Source organism: Haliaeetus albicilla, chromosome 7, assembly GCF_947461875.1.
Source record: "Haliaeetus albicilla chromosome 7, bHalAlb1.1, whole genome shotgun sequence".
Lineage (NCBI taxonomy): Eukaryota > Metazoa > Chordata > Aves > Accipitriformes > Accipitridae > Haliaeetus > Haliaeetus albicilla.
This window is the reverse complement of record NC_091489.1, coordinates 20,179,237-20,198,582: the sequence shown is the minus strand read 5'-3', so window position 1 is coordinate 20,198,582 and position 19,346 is coordinate 20,179,237. Positions and strand designations below refer to the sequence as shown.

The 19,346-nt window shown below is 44.4% G+C and overlaps 1 protein-coding gene across 1 annotated transcript in view; it reads right to left on the bottom strand.

Moving 5' to 3' along the window:
* Positions 1-1,055: 1,055 nt before the first annotated feature.
* The window catches only part of TXLNB (taxilin beta), a 37,477-nt gene continuing 19,186 nt past the window's right edge, over positions 1,056-19,346 (bottom strand). The window contains exons 6-10 of the mRNA XM_069787169.1: positions 18,256-18,375; positions 12,945-13,019; positions 6,596-6,688; positions 5,392-5,487; positions 1,056-4,294 (exon numbers count right to left, since the gene is read on the bottom strand). Coding sequence (XP_069643270.1) covers positions 3,461-4,294; positions 5,392-5,487; positions 6,596-6,688; positions 12,945-13,019; positions 18,256-18,375 — 1,218 coding nt within the window. The 3' untranslated portion in view covers positions 1,056-3,460. The remainder of the gene's footprint in view (positions 4,295-5,391; positions 5,488-6,595; positions 6,689-12,944; positions 13,020-18,255; positions 18,376-19,346) is intronic.

Below are 19,346 nucleotides of genomic sequence, written 5' to 3'. Positions count from 1 at the left end.
AGCGTAGTGGATTTCTGTGTCTTGAGCGTGGAGGTACCTGAGGGAAGTGCAGCAGAGCTCACGTACAGACTGCAGTCGCAAAGGCTTTTCACAAGGACACTGCTACCATGCAGAGGCAGTTTTGTATTGGGTACCAGGACAAGAAGAGAGCAAGAGGAGGCCAGCAATTAATGTTGAAGAAGAATGAGAGAAAGTAGGTTAACACACAGAAATGTGTGATGGTGATGGTGGTTTAAACTGCCAGTCTGATGCAAGGGATGACAAACAGGTGTGTGGTTAAAATGTATGGATTTTCGGCCTCTACTGAGGGTACTCCAGTCTCCCACAGCTCTATAGGCCAGGAGATTACACATAAACCATACCCATAGTTTGACTCTAAATGCTCTATCCAGCCTGGGATCAGCCAGAATTTTCCCTGCAATTTTTTTCTCCCAACTCTTGCAAACACGTGAGGCCAAATCCTGGAACTAAAAGTCAGCAGGATCACTCTCCTGTGCTTTCAGTGTTGTATGTATGCACTGAGAATGAGGCAGAAACTGCTGGGATAAAATGCAGTTGGTAGATGGTGTGGAAGAAAAGCAACAGGTATGTGGGTAGAAACTCACAGAGTAATAGGAATTGCAAGTATGTGAGTGCCATTTTAGATGCAGGAATTAAAAGGGTCAAAACGAGGAAGGTGTAATAGAGTGGGAGTGATTTTCCCAGAAGGCTGTGTAATTATTCATGAGGGATGATGCTGTAAGAATCAATCATGACTATGTAGGAAGTTTTTATCTGTAGGATGCTTGTCTCCCTGCTTGCTGAAGTTGGAAGGTATGAGGCAACAATTATATAATTAAAGATGCGGCCATAATGATTATGCAAAATGGAACCAGTTAAAGTTGCAAGGCCATGTCGACCATTATTATTATATAATTGAATATTTGAATGTATAAGAAAATTTCAACAATTAAAGGCATTCTAAGGGTCTACTTGAAGAAAAAGAAGTTGGTTTCATGCAGGTAATTACTAAAGTGGCAACAGAATCAAACAAGACCAAGAAAGAAAAAAAAACATTAACAGGTATATAATTTGCATTAATTTTAAAGGTCACCCTAACAACAAACAAAACTTGTAATAGAAACTATATTTCTACAGACTTAATTCAATGGAAACTAAAAAAAGTAAATCAGGTGAGTATAACTCTTTATCTTAGGATAAGGATTTGTTATAGGTTAACATTTTCACAGGCACATAACCGGCTTGGTTTGCAGAGATGGCCATTCGCTTAGGGCTTGGAATCTGAACATTTGATGGGATTCATCTTGCCTAATTTAGACACCTAATAAAAGACATTTTAAATTTAAGCTAGCTGTCTTAGGCTAGCTCTAGAATCAGTGAAGAGAAATGGCCTCTTCAGAGAGAAAGTAATTTCTTCTGTCTTGGATGCCAGTCTTACCATGAGATGACTTGTCCTTGAAAGATGCCTATTCTTCTCTACTGCTTGTAAAAGGAGCTTAAGGTAACTAAGACTGAATGATCTACTTTCAGGTGATTAAAGACATGAAATAAATCCTGTCAGTCTTGGTATCTAACATAAGGCATCCACATTTGAAAACTGTAGCTGTAATAGCTACTCGTAAGGCCATATCAAAACAAACTGTTGCAAATCACGCTCTGTATGCTGCAACGGTTAGCTCTCGAAAAGGCTGGAGCAAGCAGTGCAGACACAGACATACTTAACCTGTGTGCGGGCCATGTTGGCAGTAAGTAAATATTCAAACCCCACTTCTGGAGGGTGGTGCGCTGGAAGGACTCTGTGACCACAGTCTCCCACGGTCTGCCCAAGATGCTGTCTTTTCTCTTGGTTCACCTGTATTTCATCTCTGGCTTGAGTAAGTCACTCTGTCTTCAGGTGCTTCTTGGGATTCGTCTACAAACAGGGGTTGGTTTGCTTGTAACATTTCCCTTTCCAGCCTCTGGACATCTTGTTTAATTGCCCATTTCAAATTCTTAAGCTATCCAGCTCAGATTCCAGAAGGCCTAGACTGAATTCGGAGGAAGGGCATGAGAAACAAGAAATGTGCCAACAGGATTTTTTTAACCTTCTTCCAAAAAGCCTTCTTAATCTCCTTGCTTGAGACCATCCAGCAGTCTGGGTAGGTACCCTCTCCCACCCCCTTCCTTCTTCATCTTTGTTCTTGGTGCCAGAATCAACCAGTTTCTGACAAGGTGGCTACATTACTGAGCAGCAGTGTGCTGGCAGGCAGACAAGAAAAGCTGGTTAGGCAAGAGAGGGGATGAGGATGTAGCGAGTCCTGGAAGGTGTCTGTGAGAGGGATTCCTGCTTTCCTGGTACCTGTTTGCATCTGGTCTATTTACTTGTGCTCTACTCCAATGAACGGGGCGACGGGCGAGTGTGCTCACCCTTCTGGGAGCATCAGCACATGCAGCAGGGCCAGGAGGAAGCTGTGGCAAAGAGGTTCGTGTGGCTGTGACGGGGAGAGATGGCACCGTTCAGAAGCATGATCTCAGGGGTATCTTCTGGAATACATCCTGGTACCTTCTAGTGTAGCTCCACTCTGCTTTCTGCTCCTGGCCTAGAAGCTGGGATCTGCAACCAACTGCTGAATTTCCGACCTCATTTGTGAGCTGGAAACAGCTGTCAACCCCTCTGTTGGGCTCCTGATCCCAAATAGCATGACAAACTAGCAGGTTTCTGTTGGATGCAGAAAGAGAGTTGTGACCCGTACCTTGGGAATTGCCATCAGTTCGGAAATTGCTGCTGTTTTCAATCAGTTTATGAGGAATCTAGAAAAGATCTCCCCTCCCCTGCAGTTCTGTTGAAAACAAAACCTCTTTTGGAACATGAAGCAGAAAAGACCAATTCAAGGTAAGGCTAAGAGCTTGTGGGTGTTCAGGCCACAGTGCTGAGTGGTAGTTTACTTGTACAAAAATTCACCTTTTGTTATTGCACCTCTGCTTCGATATGGCTGACCACATCGATGGTTTCACTATTTTACTTTGTAATTACAGATTCACCTCATTTTTTAAAAGCACTGTGTGTCCATGTAGGCCATCTTTTATGCAACGTCATAACAAATAGATACAATTAATTATGAATCTTTAAATATATGTATGTGAATTACAATGATTTTTGAAACATGAAACTTCAACACTTCAAAATTATTTTGCTGAATGAGATGAGTCATTATGCCTGGGAAAAAAAGATCCTGTAATTTTGTTGTATTTTCCTGTCATTAAGAAAGTATTATGCTTCAAGCAGATGAAGGACAGCAAAATTTGCAGCCCCATTATTACTGGAGAGTGGTAGCAAAGAGAAGTGCATTACATTTACCTACAGATATGTGAGCGTGTTTTCGCACCCACCTTTTGTTTCTTTAAAAAAAAAAAAGTATCAATTTAGAGGACAAAGTAGAGCTGTGGTTTGTGGAAGACAAGCCTGGACACACCAGTGTCTTCAATCCACTGCTTCCATGTCTGTGTCCCCTGTTTGCTCTGCAGATTGACCTTGGACAGACAGCTCTGCTGGGTCACCCACACATTCTGCAGCTTTTGGTGGACTTTTTGTGGGTACTGGCATATTCCCAAGGGGAGTGGGCATGTTTTGTGTGGGTGGTGGCACGTTTTCGGGGGTTGCTGGCATGCTTTCAATGGGTTTTGGCATATTCCCAGTGGGTACTGGCACGCTCTCGGGATGTATTGGTGAATTTTCTGTGGGTGTTGGCACCCTTTCTGGGAGCGCGGCCATGCTTTTGGTGGGCTTTGGCACATTCTCAGTGGGCGTTGTCATACTTTCAGTGGGCGCTGGCGTACTTTCGGTGGGCGCTGGCGTGCTCCCAGTGGGTGCTGGCGTGTGCTCAGTGGGTGTTGGTGTGCTTGTGCTGGGCTGCTCACAGTGATTCCCGGCCTCTGACCGTGGGGTGAGAGGGGAGGGGAGCTCTGGCACCGGGACGGCACTACATGTTGAAGCGTCACAGGTCTCTGGATTGCTGCTGTTGCTTGGGAGGGACTCCTCTGCCTTGTGGGATACCCTGAAAGCTTCAGCCAGCTCCTTCAGCATCCTCTCATCAGTAGCGCGCAGGTCAATGCTCGACTGCTCAGAGGAGGAAGGGCTGGTATCAGCGTCATCTTCTTCTTCTAAGATGCCGTTTCCATTCACCTCTTCAGGGAATTGTGCTTGCTTTATTTTTTTGTACAATTCATTCCTCTCTTCCTGCAGAGCCCGGCAAAGGTTCTCTAGCCTCTGGATTTTCAGCACGAAGCACTCATATTCCTTGGACCTCATGGCTTTCTGTGGTCAAAGACATCAGACAAAGGTGCCAACTGAGTTTGGGTGCATGCAATTCATTGGTGGAACTGGCAATTTGGAAACAATTTGAGATCTAGGCAGCCCTCACAGGACTCTGCCAGGTAGCTGGCTTTAACCAACTGTTCTACAACAACTATGGTCTTTTGTACAGAAGCTTTGAGAGGAAATTCACCCCTGTTACTGCAGTGTATTAGCATTCTCCATACAGATTCAGATCAATTTCACTCAAAAATATTTGCAGGAATAGCTGTTGATGATCTGTAGAGATGGAAGGCCATAGTGGATGTGCGTACAGAAGTCTGCCTGGACTTCTGGTGGGTGTGGGTGTGAATTTGGGGGAAAACAAGCTGTATTCTAATTTTTGCTTATTTTGCTTCTAAGTTCTGCAATACCAGCCTGAATTAGAACATTTTCTTGCTTCTATATCCAGAGAGGAAACAAGAGATACAGAAACCCATAGAAATGCCAATAGCACAGAGCTACAAAGCTAACCAGAAAGACCTGGTCCGAGTTCAGTCTAACTTTGGGGTGAAATTTCAGGCAGCCGCTTATCTTATTTGAACGAGTTCCAACACGCTTATGAGTTTCCTCTGCAATGCCCCTGTGACAGCATGTTTAAAACTATGGTGAGCCACAGTACTTGCTTTTGGCTCTTAGAGTTTGCCTACACAGGAAGTTAATGAAAGGCGTGAATTTAAAGTTCATTAGCTAGAGCACATTAATACCCTGGGTGGAGGCTCTTATGCAGAAAGAAAGTAGCGTGAAGTGAACTAATGCCAATTTGCTTCTGTGTGAGAGCATTAACAATCACACATTTTTAGAGCACTTACTTAAAATTCACAGTTACATAATTCAGTTTCTCATGGATGTAATGAATGTCTCTGCACAATCTAAAAGCCCCAGCAGTCGGGATTGTCTTTTTCTTTAAAGATATCTAATTATCAAGGTAGTTTGAAAAAAAGACCCTTAGATTCAAGAACAAATTTTTCATTGACTTCTGGCAGTTTCAGGTCATCTCATCTCCTAGTTAAAGCTTTATGTGGGGAAAGAGGTGCATCCTGAGAAGAAAGACTGCTCACCTCTTCAATCATGTCCAGTAATGCTCTGTTACAGTTCTCAAATCTGGATTTCCATGTAGCAGTATCCTTTTCCAACTTCTTCATTTTCTTTGTCATCTATAGAAGCAGGAGAAAAAGCTGAATCACAACAGGAATTCCATGCTGCAGATGAAATTAGGGCAGCCCTTTTATTCGGGTCTTTGGCTGTCCTCATAACTCTGCTACCAGCAGCTGTAGTGGCTGTGCTAAGTAATAATTTATGTTAAGGGATGGATTTAGTTTTAAGTAGCTGCCATATAACTTTCAGCCTCCAGTCTGTAGTCCTAAAGTAGAACCAGTTGATTATGTGGTTAAAAGTATAGCCAACTCCCAGAGTACAAACTGTCACAAAAATAAAAGGCAGAGAAAAGGTGGCATATTCTGTTTGTCCCTTTACCAGACCACAGCGTTAGATTGCTGGGAAGTTAAAGAAGGGCTTGTATCTTCTGAGCCGGCACTGCCAAGGAAGTTCCCTCTGGATCAGTCACCTCTACACTACCTCCAAAACACACCAGTAGCTAAATAGCACCATCTTTCCCTTTGGTTTTCTGCAGACTGAACTCTCTGTGAAGATCATTAGAGGTTGCCTGCATCAGGGCACCGGGATTTTGGGCCCCGGTGGCAGAGCAGAACATTGTTTATTATGAAAGTGGGTACAACATGTGGGTGTGTTTGGTTTTTTACTCCCATTCATTACAGGAAATAAGTACACCAGCTGCAAGGAAACAGTCACTTGGGCTTAATGGTGGGATGGTGTTGGTGGGCTTCAGCTCTGCCTATGCGCTCCGGTGGGAAGATGTGTAGCCTGTGTCAACCTTTCTGTAGCACTGACAGTCACCCACGAGGCTCTGGGCACTCCTGGAGACACAGGCTGACAAATCCTGCTCCAGACTCCCCCTTTGGTATCTCTGAGGGGTTTATATCCAACCTACACATTAGGCATATTTACTATTAGGGGCAATCTCAGTTTTAGCTGAGAGTGTGAAATGTTCAGCTTGCAGTGCTGAAGTCTAAGCTGCTGTCAGTAGTGGCCGAATGTGCCCCAGATCTTATTTGGATGTTGATGAGATTGTTCTCCAAAATGTGCAGAAATGGTCCCGTCTCAGATAAAATTATTGCAGTGAGAAATATCAAAATCTAAAAGGAAAGTCTCAAGCACTGGGTTCAGGTATGAGCTGCTACTCACTTTTTCCATCTCCTGTTTGAACGTGGCAAACACTTCATTGCTTTTGGTCAATGTTTTCTGAAATTCTTCAAACCTTTCAGAGTAGAGAGTGATCTGCAGTAACAGAGAAAAAACCCCACAGTAATTTCAGAGTCTCAGGGATGGTGAACTTCTACTTTGGTAGAAGATAATAAAATAAGTACTGTGTCTGGATATGGAAATTAGCTTCTGTTTCGAGACCATGAAGCACAAACCTCAGGGAACTGAAACTCTCTGCATCTTTTTAAGACTGCAAACTTTTATGATTCCTCTGTTGCAGAAAGGTAAACTGAGGAAGAATAGAAAGACCCAGGCCCGTGATTTTAAAAAGACCTGGGAATTATAGGTGCCCTATTATCCTGAATGTTGCAGCTATGAGGTCTCTACACAGGGTGGCCAGAAGCAAAAGAATTCCCTAGGAGTGGAGAGTTGTGAAAACATCTCCCTTGGTAACTCTGTGGAGACTTCAAGAGGGCAGCATTAAAGTCTGCAAAGTTTTCCAGTCCCTGCCTTTCCTCACAAGCCCTGTACACTTTTTTTTGTACAATTGTGGCCGACATCTACAGGAAAGGACTCCTAGGATGACCTACAGAATGGAAAACAATAATGTGACCCCTGGGCCATGTCCATGGGCAGGGACTAACCTGTGCTGGTCCGACCACTGATGCTGTGCAGGACCAGGCAGTGGGATTAACTCAAGGTGAGAGCCAGCGTGGTCAGAGCTGTGCCTGAGCTCTAAGCCTTGCTTCACCATGCAGACATTGCCAAACTCCAACTTCAACCTGAGGGAGTAAGCTCTGGCAGGCTTTAGCAGAGGAGCTGAGTACAGCCTGGCTGCCCAGCTGGTTACTTGCCTTCTTGATTACTGAACAAGCCAGGCTGGGAGCTGGGTCCTACCCCGGCTATGCTGCTTCTGATGTCTGAGCGAGCTGGGGGGGAGAGGCAGCCCCACATCACGCTGCAGCCACAGTTTCCCCTCTTCCATCTTTCCAGTCCCCACTTGGTGGCTCAGGCTGTTGCCAGGAGCTGCACCAGTCAGCACTTGTGCTTCACTGGACTGCACCGTTGAAGAGGAGCATTTCTGGTCCCTTCCTATGTTATCTGGCTTGCAAGGGTAGCCCCAGCACTGAGCGAAGCCCACTCTTCGTTTCACACCGCCATGATCCTGCACTGGATTCCTTCAAGCTGCATCCCTGCACCGTGGCTTGAGCGAGCTGCGAGGGCACCTTGTCAGCTCTGTTTTGTAGCCTGCGTGTGGACTGCAGCTGCGGGCAAAGCCAGCAAAGGCAGAGAAAATAAACCCCTGCCAGCCTTTTCTGCCAGTTTCACTTCACTTTGTGAAGCAGAGCAGAAAAAAGATCTGTTGCAATGTGCCAGCATTTAAGACTGTTAGGGCTCCATATTTTGCTATCAGTTTACACCTGGTAGCCACCTGAAAGTTCACCTGTGGCTGTATTTTGTCAGTAAACCATATTTTTATATCTAAAATCTGTGGATGTTTTTTTAAAAAATAAGTTCTAAAGATCTGAGGTTAGTTTTCCCATAAGATTTTCTTGTTTTCTGCTTTTTCCATTTTTTCTGGGTAGGAAAATCACTTTCAAAGCTCCAAAATCATGCAGAACACTATATAGATAAAGCATGGTTATCTGCTCTTTGGAAAAGAAGACCAGCTCCAACTCATCCACTTCCTTCTGGTGCCAGAGCACCCTCAGCAGTGTTTAGGTGATCGGACATTTCATCTGTCCAGCCTGACAGCTCTCGTTAGAAAAAGAGTCATTGGTGTGACATGCAGTGGCTGAGGCAGGGTGGGCGCAGAGCAATGGGACGTTCAAGAGCAGCCTGCAGTATTCAGGCATCTGGCTGGAGGCTAGCTGCCCTCTCCGCACTGGCGGGGAGCTGTCTAAATGATTAGCTAGGAGCTTTTGTTTTGTGTGGTGCCAGCTAACGCACCCCCTCCCCTGAGACTACTCTCCAGTTACTGAGGAAAAGACAATTTAGAAAATGTCGCTAATAGTGCGCTGGGTTTAATTCTGATTTTGAAATCAGACATGGTTATATTATGTTTTATGTTCATTCTGGCTAGTTGATATTATGCCCCTTGTCACGGCCATAACTGCAGTGTACTGTGGATGTACTTAGTGCCCGCACTAAGTTTAAACTAGGTAGTTACGGTCTCAGTGGCTGTGAATACGGCACTGGCTGCAGCCCTTCCCTGCCGAGCTGGGTGAAGGCCTGGGGGGTTAATCCATGCAGAGCTCTGTGGTGCCAATATCGGAGCTAGCTGACATGGAGCTCGTGTGTGTGTATTTATACTAGGCTGTAGCCAAAGCTGTGACCTATGCATAAACAGAAACTCAGAGGGGTTTGTTTTAGCAGCCCGAGTGCCACAGCGTAAGCGGGACAATGATACCAAGTGAGTCATTGGGAATAGACATCATGGCTCTAAGGAGAAATGCCTGAGCATCCCAAAGCCAGGCGAGAGAGCAGGGATGGAAGCCAGCAAACCGGGGGTCCTAGCCCAGAGCCATTGTCTTAAAAAAACTCACTTCAATTCTCTGTCTCTGCTTTTCCCTTCCAACATTTGCCTATTGTTTAATTAGATTAAAAACCTTTCAGGTTTGAACAGGGCAAGCTCTGATCTCAGCTGGGGCCCTAGGCAGTACCATAGCACCAAGAATAGCTCCTGCAATTTAAGTTGTTGGGGATCGAGTGCACCCTCAGCAAGTTTGCTGACAACACCAAGCTGTGTGGTGCAGTTGACATGCTGGAGGGATGGGATGCCATCCAGAGGGACCTTGACAGGCTTGAGAGGTGGGCCCATGCACACCTCGTGAAGTTCAACAAGGCCAAGTGCAAGGTCCTGCACATGGGTCAGGGCAATCCCAAGCACAAATACAGGCTGGGCGATGAGTGGATTGAGAGCAGTCCTGAGGAGAAGGACTTGGGGGTATTAGTGGATGAAAGACTGAATATGAACCAGCAATGTGCGCTCACAGCCCAGAAAGCCAACCGTATCCTGGGCCGCATCAAGAGAAGCGTGGCCAGCAGGTTGAGGGAGGTGATTCTCCCCCTCTACTCTGCTCTCGTGAGACCCCACCTGGAGCACTGCGTTCGGCTCTGGGGCCCCCAATATAAGAAGGACATGGACCTCTTGGAGCAAGTCCAGAGGAGGGCCATGAAGATGATCAGAGGGCTGGAGCACATCTCCTGTGAAGAGTTGGGGTTGTTCAGCCTGGAGAAGAGAAGGCTCTGGGGACACCTTACAGCAGCCTTCCAGTACCTAACGGGGGCCTACAAGAAAGCTGGAGAGGGACTTTTTACAAGGGCATGTAGTGATAGGACAAGAGATAATGGCTTTAAATTGAAAGAGGGTAGATTTAGATTAGATGTAAGGAAGAAATTCTTTACTGTGAGGGTGGTGAGGCACTGGAACAGGTTGCCTACAGAGGTTGTGTATGTCCCACCCCTGGCAGTGTTCAAGGCCAGGTTGGATGGGGCTTTGAGCAACCTGGTGTAGTGGAAGGTGGCCCTGCCCATGGCAGGGGGCTTGGAACTAGATGATCTTTAAGGCCTGTTCCAAACCACTCTATGATTCTACAAAATTTGAATAATAACTGAATGTTTCCATAGTGCCTGGGAACAGGCTGTGAGAGCTGTCTCTCACTAGGAGCATGCACTTGTGCTCCACAGTTAGGGAGATGAGGACCCGCTTGCTGCTGCCCACCACCCACCCAGTGCCCCTGACAGCGTGGGCAGGCAGAGGGGAGGCAGCGCTGCTGCCAGGTGAGAACTTGGAAGTGCAAGGCTTTGGGAAGTGGGGGGCATCTCAGCATTGCCATGCCGCAAGGGTGCTACAGCAAGGATACCCCTTCGGCCCTGTTATGTTCTTCTCAGTTGCCATAGTGCAGTGATTGCACTACACTGGCTACTAAAAATTAAAGGCCTCGGCTGACTTTCATCTTCTTGCTTTGTTTCAAAGCACAAAGCTAAAAAAGTCCACCTAAGCAGTATGCCTGGGGAGGATGTGCAGTGTCCTGGGAAGCACCACTGTGGTTTGGGTGTATTCCCTCAGCTGGTGCCCGATCCCTGTCACCATATGAAGGGCTGGATTTGGCCATCTCAGACACACTGTGCTGCCCAGAGAAAGGGTGGCATGAAGCTGATGTCCCCTGATTCCTTCTGGCTCAAGGAAGCAGTGGGTGTTCATCACCTCCTCTAAAATGGAGTGGTATCTCACCCACTGTAGCAGGCAGTGAGGGCTATATTATGGCTTCTCCTTATCTCATTGACCAATGTCTTCTCATAATTTCCATGCAGGTGTTCCTCTGTTAATATCTATTTGTTCTTTTGTGCTGTTTGCATCAAAGACCTCTTTATGCTCTTTCTGTTCTGCACTTGCACAACACCTTGCACGATGGCATCTGGTCCATGAGGGAGGCCCTTCAGTGCTACCATACTGGAAATAATAATAACAACAATAACAACAATAACAACAACAACAACAATAATAATAATAATGTCATTATTCCCAGTAATTCCAAATGGAGGCTGCTGTGTAAGTGACAGAGCTCTCACACTTGAGCAGAACACCTAACAGCATATTTCATTCCAGCAAGTGGATCACTTAATTTTTGTATACACAAGTCTGCAAGGGGCACATGTATTATCAATGCCTTTGCAGACTTGTTTGACTGGATTTTTCTAAAAACAATTTTACCATTTCAAATGTATGCTTAATATATTCTAGCTTTTATCAATACCTTCAGTTTCATTAAACTGGCTACAGAGGTCTGCCTGCATACAAAACTCTTTCTGGCTGAACATAAAAGTTTAATTAAAACCACCCTGAGAAAATTGGGAGCAGGTCTGCAGTCAGGATAGACTCAGCTGGAGGCCTTTGAGGTTTGATTGCAGAACCTGTCAAACTGGTATCAGCAGCAGTTTATGTGATATTCTTCAGTGCTCTACCAGCTTATCTTAGCCTTTGAAAAAACACGTGAAGGACCAAACCCCTCTTAGCGTGTTTCTAGGTTATCAGTTTAACACTAGCCTTTCTTGACTGCTCAACAGGTAGGAATTGGACTATCTACAAAGGTGGAGCTGGAACAACTGTGAGTAAGGGCTAGGAGGGGGCTTCCTGATGGGTGAGGAGATGGGCAGCTGCAGAGGTGCTGAAGGACTGACACCCCCCTCCCCCAAAGCTCTGGGGGGGGGAACCTTTCTCACAGACAGGTCAAAGAAGATAAACCTACATGGCTGTTTCTGTAAGTCTAGGAAAATCTACTGATGCTGTCTCTTTTCAGTGTGAAAGTCCAGCATGTCATGTTCTCACTTGTATTCAAGGTCAATCATTGCATTGCTCTTGAAGTGTAGTATATACTGCCTGTTTCTTGTTTTTATTGCCTTTCATTCCAGTGTGACTCTTAGTGTAACTTTGGCAAGTAATTTTGTTTTATTGAATGTTTCAAATTCCAACTAAACACTGAAATCCTTGAGACCCCTTTGTATAAGCCCTTAGTAGGCAGAATTCCTGCTAAAGTTAATGAAAATGCTGCCTCCACACCCCCGTCCAGAAAAGCACATGCGCACATCAGCTCCAGTGTGGTAAACATGTTTCATGATACGTGTGTACTCCAGTGCCTTGCTGGATTAGAAACCTGCTTGAAGGGTAGTTATAGTGAATGATCAAGCCAAGGCACACACGTTGTTGTGTGGCTGAGTACTGTAAACACTCATAAATCATAGCACCATAGAATGATTTGGGTCAAAAGGGATCTTTAAAGATCATTTAGTCCAACCCCCCTGCCATGGGCAGGGACATCTTTCACTAGATGAGGTCGCTCAAAGCCCCATCCAACCTGACCTTGAACACTGCCAGGGATGGGACATCCACAACCTCTGTGGGTAACCTGTTCCAGTGCCTCACCACCCTCACAGTAAAGAATTTCTTCCTTATATCTAATCTAAATCTACCCTCTTTCAGTTTAAAGCCATTACCCCTTGTCCTATTACTACAGGCCCTGGTAAAAAAAGTCTCTCGCTATCTGTATTATAAGCCCCCTTTAAATATTGAAAGGCTGCAATAAGGTGTCCCCAGAACCTTCTCTTCTCCAGACGAAACTACTCACATGCCCCAGTATGATTTGCAGTATGGGTGTTACCTTACAGTTGGCTTGAAAATAACCTGTTTCCTTTGCAATAGTCTATGGGATGTAGAATGAGGCTAGAAGGAATACATAGCAAGTAGTTTGGATACTTTACCTGGAATGTGCCTCATGGGTTAAAAACTGGGAAACAAAGGCACACCATGCAATCACCTCTCCTACTTCACCTGTGCCTGCAGGACAGTCTCTTGTTCCTTTAACATTTTGGCCTGGAGCTTCCATTCTGCAGCTTGGTTCAGGAGCTGTTTTGGGCAACAGAGGGAAAATTGTTAGGTCCCTAGTTTATCAGTTGGAAATCCTCATCCTCCAGCTACATATGCTTCTGCCACTGCTACCTTGATGAGGATTGATCTAACTTTCAGATGAATGTAGTAAAGGAGTTAGGCAAGAGAGAGTATTTAGTGCTATCCTGAGACATTGAACAGGGCATTTGGTCTCCAAAGGCATATTTGAATAGGAGTTCAAAACCTACTTGGAATGAAGTGTGCAGTACAGTGGACTCTAAAAAGTGTGGTATTTAACCATATCTTCAACAGACTTCTAGAGGGTGGTTATGATACGTTCTGGCACTTTCATTTCAGCACAGCTCCGGCCAAATTCCTGCTCTCCAATGAAAGGCAAACTCCCTTTTGCATTAATGACCAGGACTTGGCATACAGGCATGGTCACAGTCAGACATGCCTCAAAAAATCTGCGAGCTTTCAGAAAGGGAATGCATAGTAAATGTCATACATTTACTGGTGTCTGTTATCTTTGGGCTCCATTTGCATTGACATGCCATCACTGGAGAATCCCAGCTAAGGGTGATAAATGCCTCACTTAGATCAAGCAGGTAGCCCAGGAAGAGCTCGACTGCAGTTGCATCCCTGGCTGCTCGTGGGAAGATGTGATTCCCTACTTCAAGGTATTTGGCAAAATGACATTCTGATGTGCAGGCTGCAGATGGGAGGGTCAGTCGAGGCTGAATGAATTGTACAAATGAGGTGTACAGAGACTTTTCCAGACTGCAGTTCTGAGTCAGCGCTTCCAAAGTATGTAGTAATATTCTAGCAATTGGTTTAATCTGAAAGCAGGAAACATTTACTGAAGTGTTAAAGAAATGTGCCTATCGCCTACCAAACATTTATAAAGCATTTTACTGGCTAGGCCAAATGTATTTTAGAAAAAGAATGCTAATGATAGCTTGAGAAATGAGATATAAACAAGTAGTTTACCACAGGACTTCCTTCTGTTGGATTAAATTGTACTGTTTAAAATAGCACAGTTGGGCTCTGAAAATATACTGAAAATAAAAGTACTGTGTAAGTCAATAGACCCTAATCTCATATTGGAGGTGAAAGGTGAGTAGAACCACATGCAGAAAATGTAATTGATCCCTAGTAAAAACTTTTATTCTAACCATTTTGTTGGAAATAACACATGTAAACTACTTGAATATCACCTGGCAAAAGAGCTGAGGATGTACCCTACAAATGCTGACTGAACAACATAATGAATTCCCTCCCTGTCTCTAGCTATTTGTGGCACAAAGACTATCTGAATTAGACTTGTTGCCCATATATATATATAAAAGGTCTAGAAAAATATTTCTTCCATCAATTTGGCCTTTTGATATGGACCCATTGAATTTTTACCATCTACAATTTCCTAGACAAGAATGTTTTACAGCTCAAGTATGCATTGTATGAAGAAATACCACGTTCTGTTTGTTTTATACTTGCCTCTTAATATTTATTTTGAGAATTTAATTTGATGTTTGGTTCAGTGGAGATAAGTCAAATTCTTGAGTTTAGATCTTGTTGGCTAAAATTTCAAATAGGTTGTGTCACAGCAAGTAAAAATAGATGGTATGAGTAGGCCTAGGTTAAATGAGCCTCAGTTCATGCATTTGTTTTCTTGGGAGAGAGTATGTTTTACACACAGAAATATAATTAATTTTTTTAAAGTTTGGATGAAATCTGGATTTTTAAGTTTCATGTTTCTTTGATATCTAATGAAAAGTGCTTTGAAAACCTTCAGAGCTACCCAGTCTCTAGGCCAGTCATTACTTCCAAGAACTGGGCTTTTATCTGTACTGCTTAAATCTCAGCTAGGGTTACCTTCGTACCCAGTGTGCCTGGGACAATGAAAAGGTCCCACCTCCTGCACCATGTCTTCTGCCACAGCACAAGAGATGGACAGAAAAGGCAAAGAAAAGTTGCTTCTTTTGCCTGGTAATGAAATCCTTCTTCTCTCCTATTGACCCACATAGCTTCTGCAGCCAGTAAAAATCCAAGAGTTAATACACTCTTCTGTAATGGAAGCAAGCCACAGAGAGGCTTGCTCAAATTAGCATGTGCTCTTATGCAGCCTGAGGTCATCGGCAAACACCAAGCTGGGAGAAAACGAATCAGGAGAACTGATACATTTATTAATAGGCTATGAAGTGGTAACAAGGAGGCTGAAGTATAAAGAAATGAATAAATATTGCATGTGGTGTTTACAAAGCAGCACTTCACTGAAGTGTGGTGATGTTATACTATATTATTAGAGCTGTGATAGCTGCTGGAGGCCCAGACAGTCACATCATGCTCAGGACTAAAAAAAGCCAGTCCCCAAGAACATACATTCCCATTTAATGACATCGAGCTAGGGACTGGCTTAATGAAAATTAACCTTCCCTTTTTGCTGCCAGACTCTGCAAATTCCAATTATGTAGAAATCTGATCAATACCTTCCAGTCATGTACTTGAAAGCCACGGAGGCTTTAAACTGCAATTAATTTCACATCAAAGTTTGTATTACAAGCGCTAAAAATGTGTGATATAGGGAGAAAGTCCTAGTAGTGCTGACCAGTTATGGGATGATAGTAAAATTGCATCCTTACGTAAAGTTGACCCTTTGGGAAGGCTACATAGTATGAACCATAGCTCTTTATATAGGGAATTACATTCTTAGTTGCATGTGTAAGCAATGAGATGACCCGCCTACTGAGATGTGATGTACAGAGGCTGCAGGAGGGGACATCTCTCCTTGTCTGAGGTAAAGAAGTTTTATATAGGGGCAAAGATTTCTACATGGAAGAACTGCATAGGGAGACATCAAAGTGAGCCTTCAAGGAGTAATCAAATAGATAACAGAATGCAAACAAAAAATTCATTTAAAGACATCTTCAAAATCCTGCAGCAAATGTCATGCAGAGGGATATAAAAAAATGGTATGGAAAGAATTGATATATAGTTCTGAAAGCCTTTCCCTCAAATGACAGGATGCTGAAATGCTGTGAGGCTCTGACTTTGCACATTACTGAGCTGGAGAGAGATACAGCTAAAGGAGAGGACTCCATCAAAACCACCTTGATTTCTTACATACATATATATATACATTACTCCCACAGACACTAGCACAATAGCTGGGCGGGTGGGACTAAGCACCTAGCAATATGATTGAGGTGGGAGACAAGTGTAGGCCAGCACTCTGGGTGCTGGGCTACCTGTGATGAATCGTGACATGCTAATCGTGCCTTGACTCATTGCATGGCTTTTGGCCAGTCATTTCAGTTCTTCAGCTAGATCCACCTTGCTCTGAGGTGATGTTGGCCATACATCACCAGCCTACCTCAAAGGCAAGGTTTTTAAGCGTTAGTTTGGACAGTGTGAAAAACATTCTTTGTACATGGTGCATATCATTATACACCCACTACTTAAAGGCTTTGTAGCTTGTTTTTGAACCTGTTATTTCATAGGTGCTAGTCGTACATACAGCAAAGTCACAAAGAAAATCTCCCACTCCCAAATGTAGATGGTGATGACTTTCATTGCTTTAGAAGAAATAAAAATAACAACACTGTGCATATGAGTTCTGGATAAAATACACAAAGAAGGTTTGACTAGCAACAGGGCCAGTCAGAGGCAACGGGCAGCCCCAAAACTCATGTTCTGTGAGGCACAGCAAGAAAGGTCATTGACATAAAGCTCTATATGTGACTTTTCCACAGAGCTAATGCCCTGTCTTTTGCATCTTTTTCTCCCCCCCCCCCCCCCCCCCCCAGTATCTGAAATCTGGTACTCAGTAGCAAAACTCCCAGTGACTGCAGTAAAGGAAGCCCAAATTTGCTTTGTCATTGTGAGGGATTTCTTGGAAATGTTTCCTGGGGTTTGAATCTGCAAAGAATCAACTGTCATGAATGAAATTTGGGGTTTTGGCTTTACATAGGCCCCATAGTGAAATGGAGGACTCAGCTGGACCACAGATTGTCATGCAGTGACATGCAGATCAGCACATGGAGAAGCCCCAGCTCCTCTTCCCCCTCAGTCTTTAGCTGGGAGTAAAGCTGAGCAGGACTGGGTGTCCCAGCCACAACATCAGTGCAGAGAAAGAGGGTAAATGCTCTTACGGGCAATTTTTGGTAAGAGATATTTGCTGTGTTTCCTTTGTCCTCTATCCACAGGGCTTAGAGCCCTGCATTTTCATCCATATTTTATGATACTTTGGCCATGCTTGTGCTAATGTATCTCTTTCCAGATATGGGGAGGGGAGGAATATCCTCTCTTTAGAGCTCTCTCATGCTGCTCCTGAGTTAGCTGGAGGACTGGTGAGAACTAAAGCTTTCTTCCAGCCGATGAGAGCCTGTCACTCCCGCCGAGGAGTCTCAGCTGCTGTCACCGCTGAGAAGAAGGACTAGGTGTCAGCATTGAACTCTGATCCTTTGTAGATGTCAGGATTGCTGTGAAAGTTCCAGGCAGCCTGAGAACATTAATTTTGGTCTGACTGAGTCGCAAAATGTGTGAGACCAGGGAGGGATGCTCTCCTCCTGTCCCAGCTGTGCCTGTCTGGAGCTGCTCTCCCCTGTCCCCCTGCTAGAGGTGTCCCCTCTGCCAGGTAGGGAGGACGGCAGACGAGGCTGCTAAACGGACCCAGACCCTTCCTGCCTGAAAGAGGCACTTGCAGACCAATGCGGGGAGGGGAATCTCTGCCAAACAGAAGGGCAGGCTTCGTCATGGCAAGCAGCTCCTGTGGCCTCCTCCTCTGGCAAAAACAGACCCACAGAGGGACATCTGGGGAGGCTCAGAATCTGGGGGGATACTGGCCTTCAGCCATCTCACTTTAATCTCCTGTTCTTGGTCTCCTCTCTGATTGTTTAAACGTGCTTTTATCATGTGGGGAGATGGAGTATCAAATATCAGAGCCGTTTGAAAACTAATGGCATCACCTGACCCAACGTCACGTTGAATCAACTGTGTAGTAACGGTGAGTTAGCTAGAGCAGTCTGTGCTCTAACCTACCTCTCTGCAGTTTGCTTCAAAAACTGTAAATGCCAATGAAAGCAGCCTTTCAGAGGCTGTTCCTTTACATCGAGCATTGACAGTAGCAATAAAAACGTCTCTGCTACCGCATCCCAGCTTGGACCTGAAGAACTGATATATTAGTGAAATACCATGCAGGGCCCATTTTGGCCCAAAGTTAGATAAAAGACAGACAGATTAAAAGGATAGGTACGTATTCCTTTTCTTTCTGATGTCGCTCCTCAGCTTCCTTCATCATTTCCTGAGACTGCTCCAACTTGGCATCCACCAGTTTCTGTTGAAGTTCTCTGTGCTTAAATATTTTATCAAGGTGCTGTAAAAAAATAAATTCCGCTGAATGTGCAGGTTTAATTATGTCCACAGACCTTCATGCTCATGCATGTACAGCTATCTACTGGAACGCTCGTAAGACAAAAATACTGCAAAATAGGAAGGCTCCCAACCTATAGCGATTACTAAAAAGCTACAGCACTGATAAGAACAAACTGTGCCAGAATTTGCATGGGAAGGGAAACCTGTTTACATTATCTATTTTGATTTATTGTAGGGGGGAAAAAAAAAAAGCCTTAGCATCTTTGCTAGTTCTACTGTCTACATATGAAGTCATCAGTATAATCTAATATAACTGAAGATCAAATAATTGCTCATCAATAATAAATATGCAGGGGAGGACACTTTTTTTTGAGCTGTTAAGTGGCCAGTGGATCTAAGCTGCTGTGTGGATAAATGTGTAAAGACACATTGCACCTGCACCTGCAGTACTTGGGAGCATGTGCACAGCTCACGCCACGCTCTGTAAATACAAGCCCTGTACATCTCCTTTGCTCCGCTCGCAGATGCACAGCGTGGGCTTGGAGAGCCTGGGTGAAAGTAGATGAGTGGGGATGTGGAGGAGATCAGACCAGATGAACCAGAGGCCTCCCCTGGCCTGTAAAACGTCTGGCTCCATGGTGACCTTCAGGAGGTAAATGTTGCTGATAGCCCTCTTCACTCTTGATTCATTTAGATAAAATTCACAGGACCAAATATTCTGAGCGCATCCCTCTGCTTTACATTTTCTTCTCATAGAAACCACCAGACAGAAACGTACATTTCCTTCATTCAGCATAAGACTTCATACATGATGCAACAGATTTGGAAATGCGTGTCTCGTATCGGGCATTCCAGATTGTAAGGACAGATTACTTATGTTTTATTCAGTATGATAATGTTGTCTGATTGCACTGAGGCTCACAGTAAACGTATTTAGAAACAATAAAAAGACCCATTGTGGTATTTGTTAGT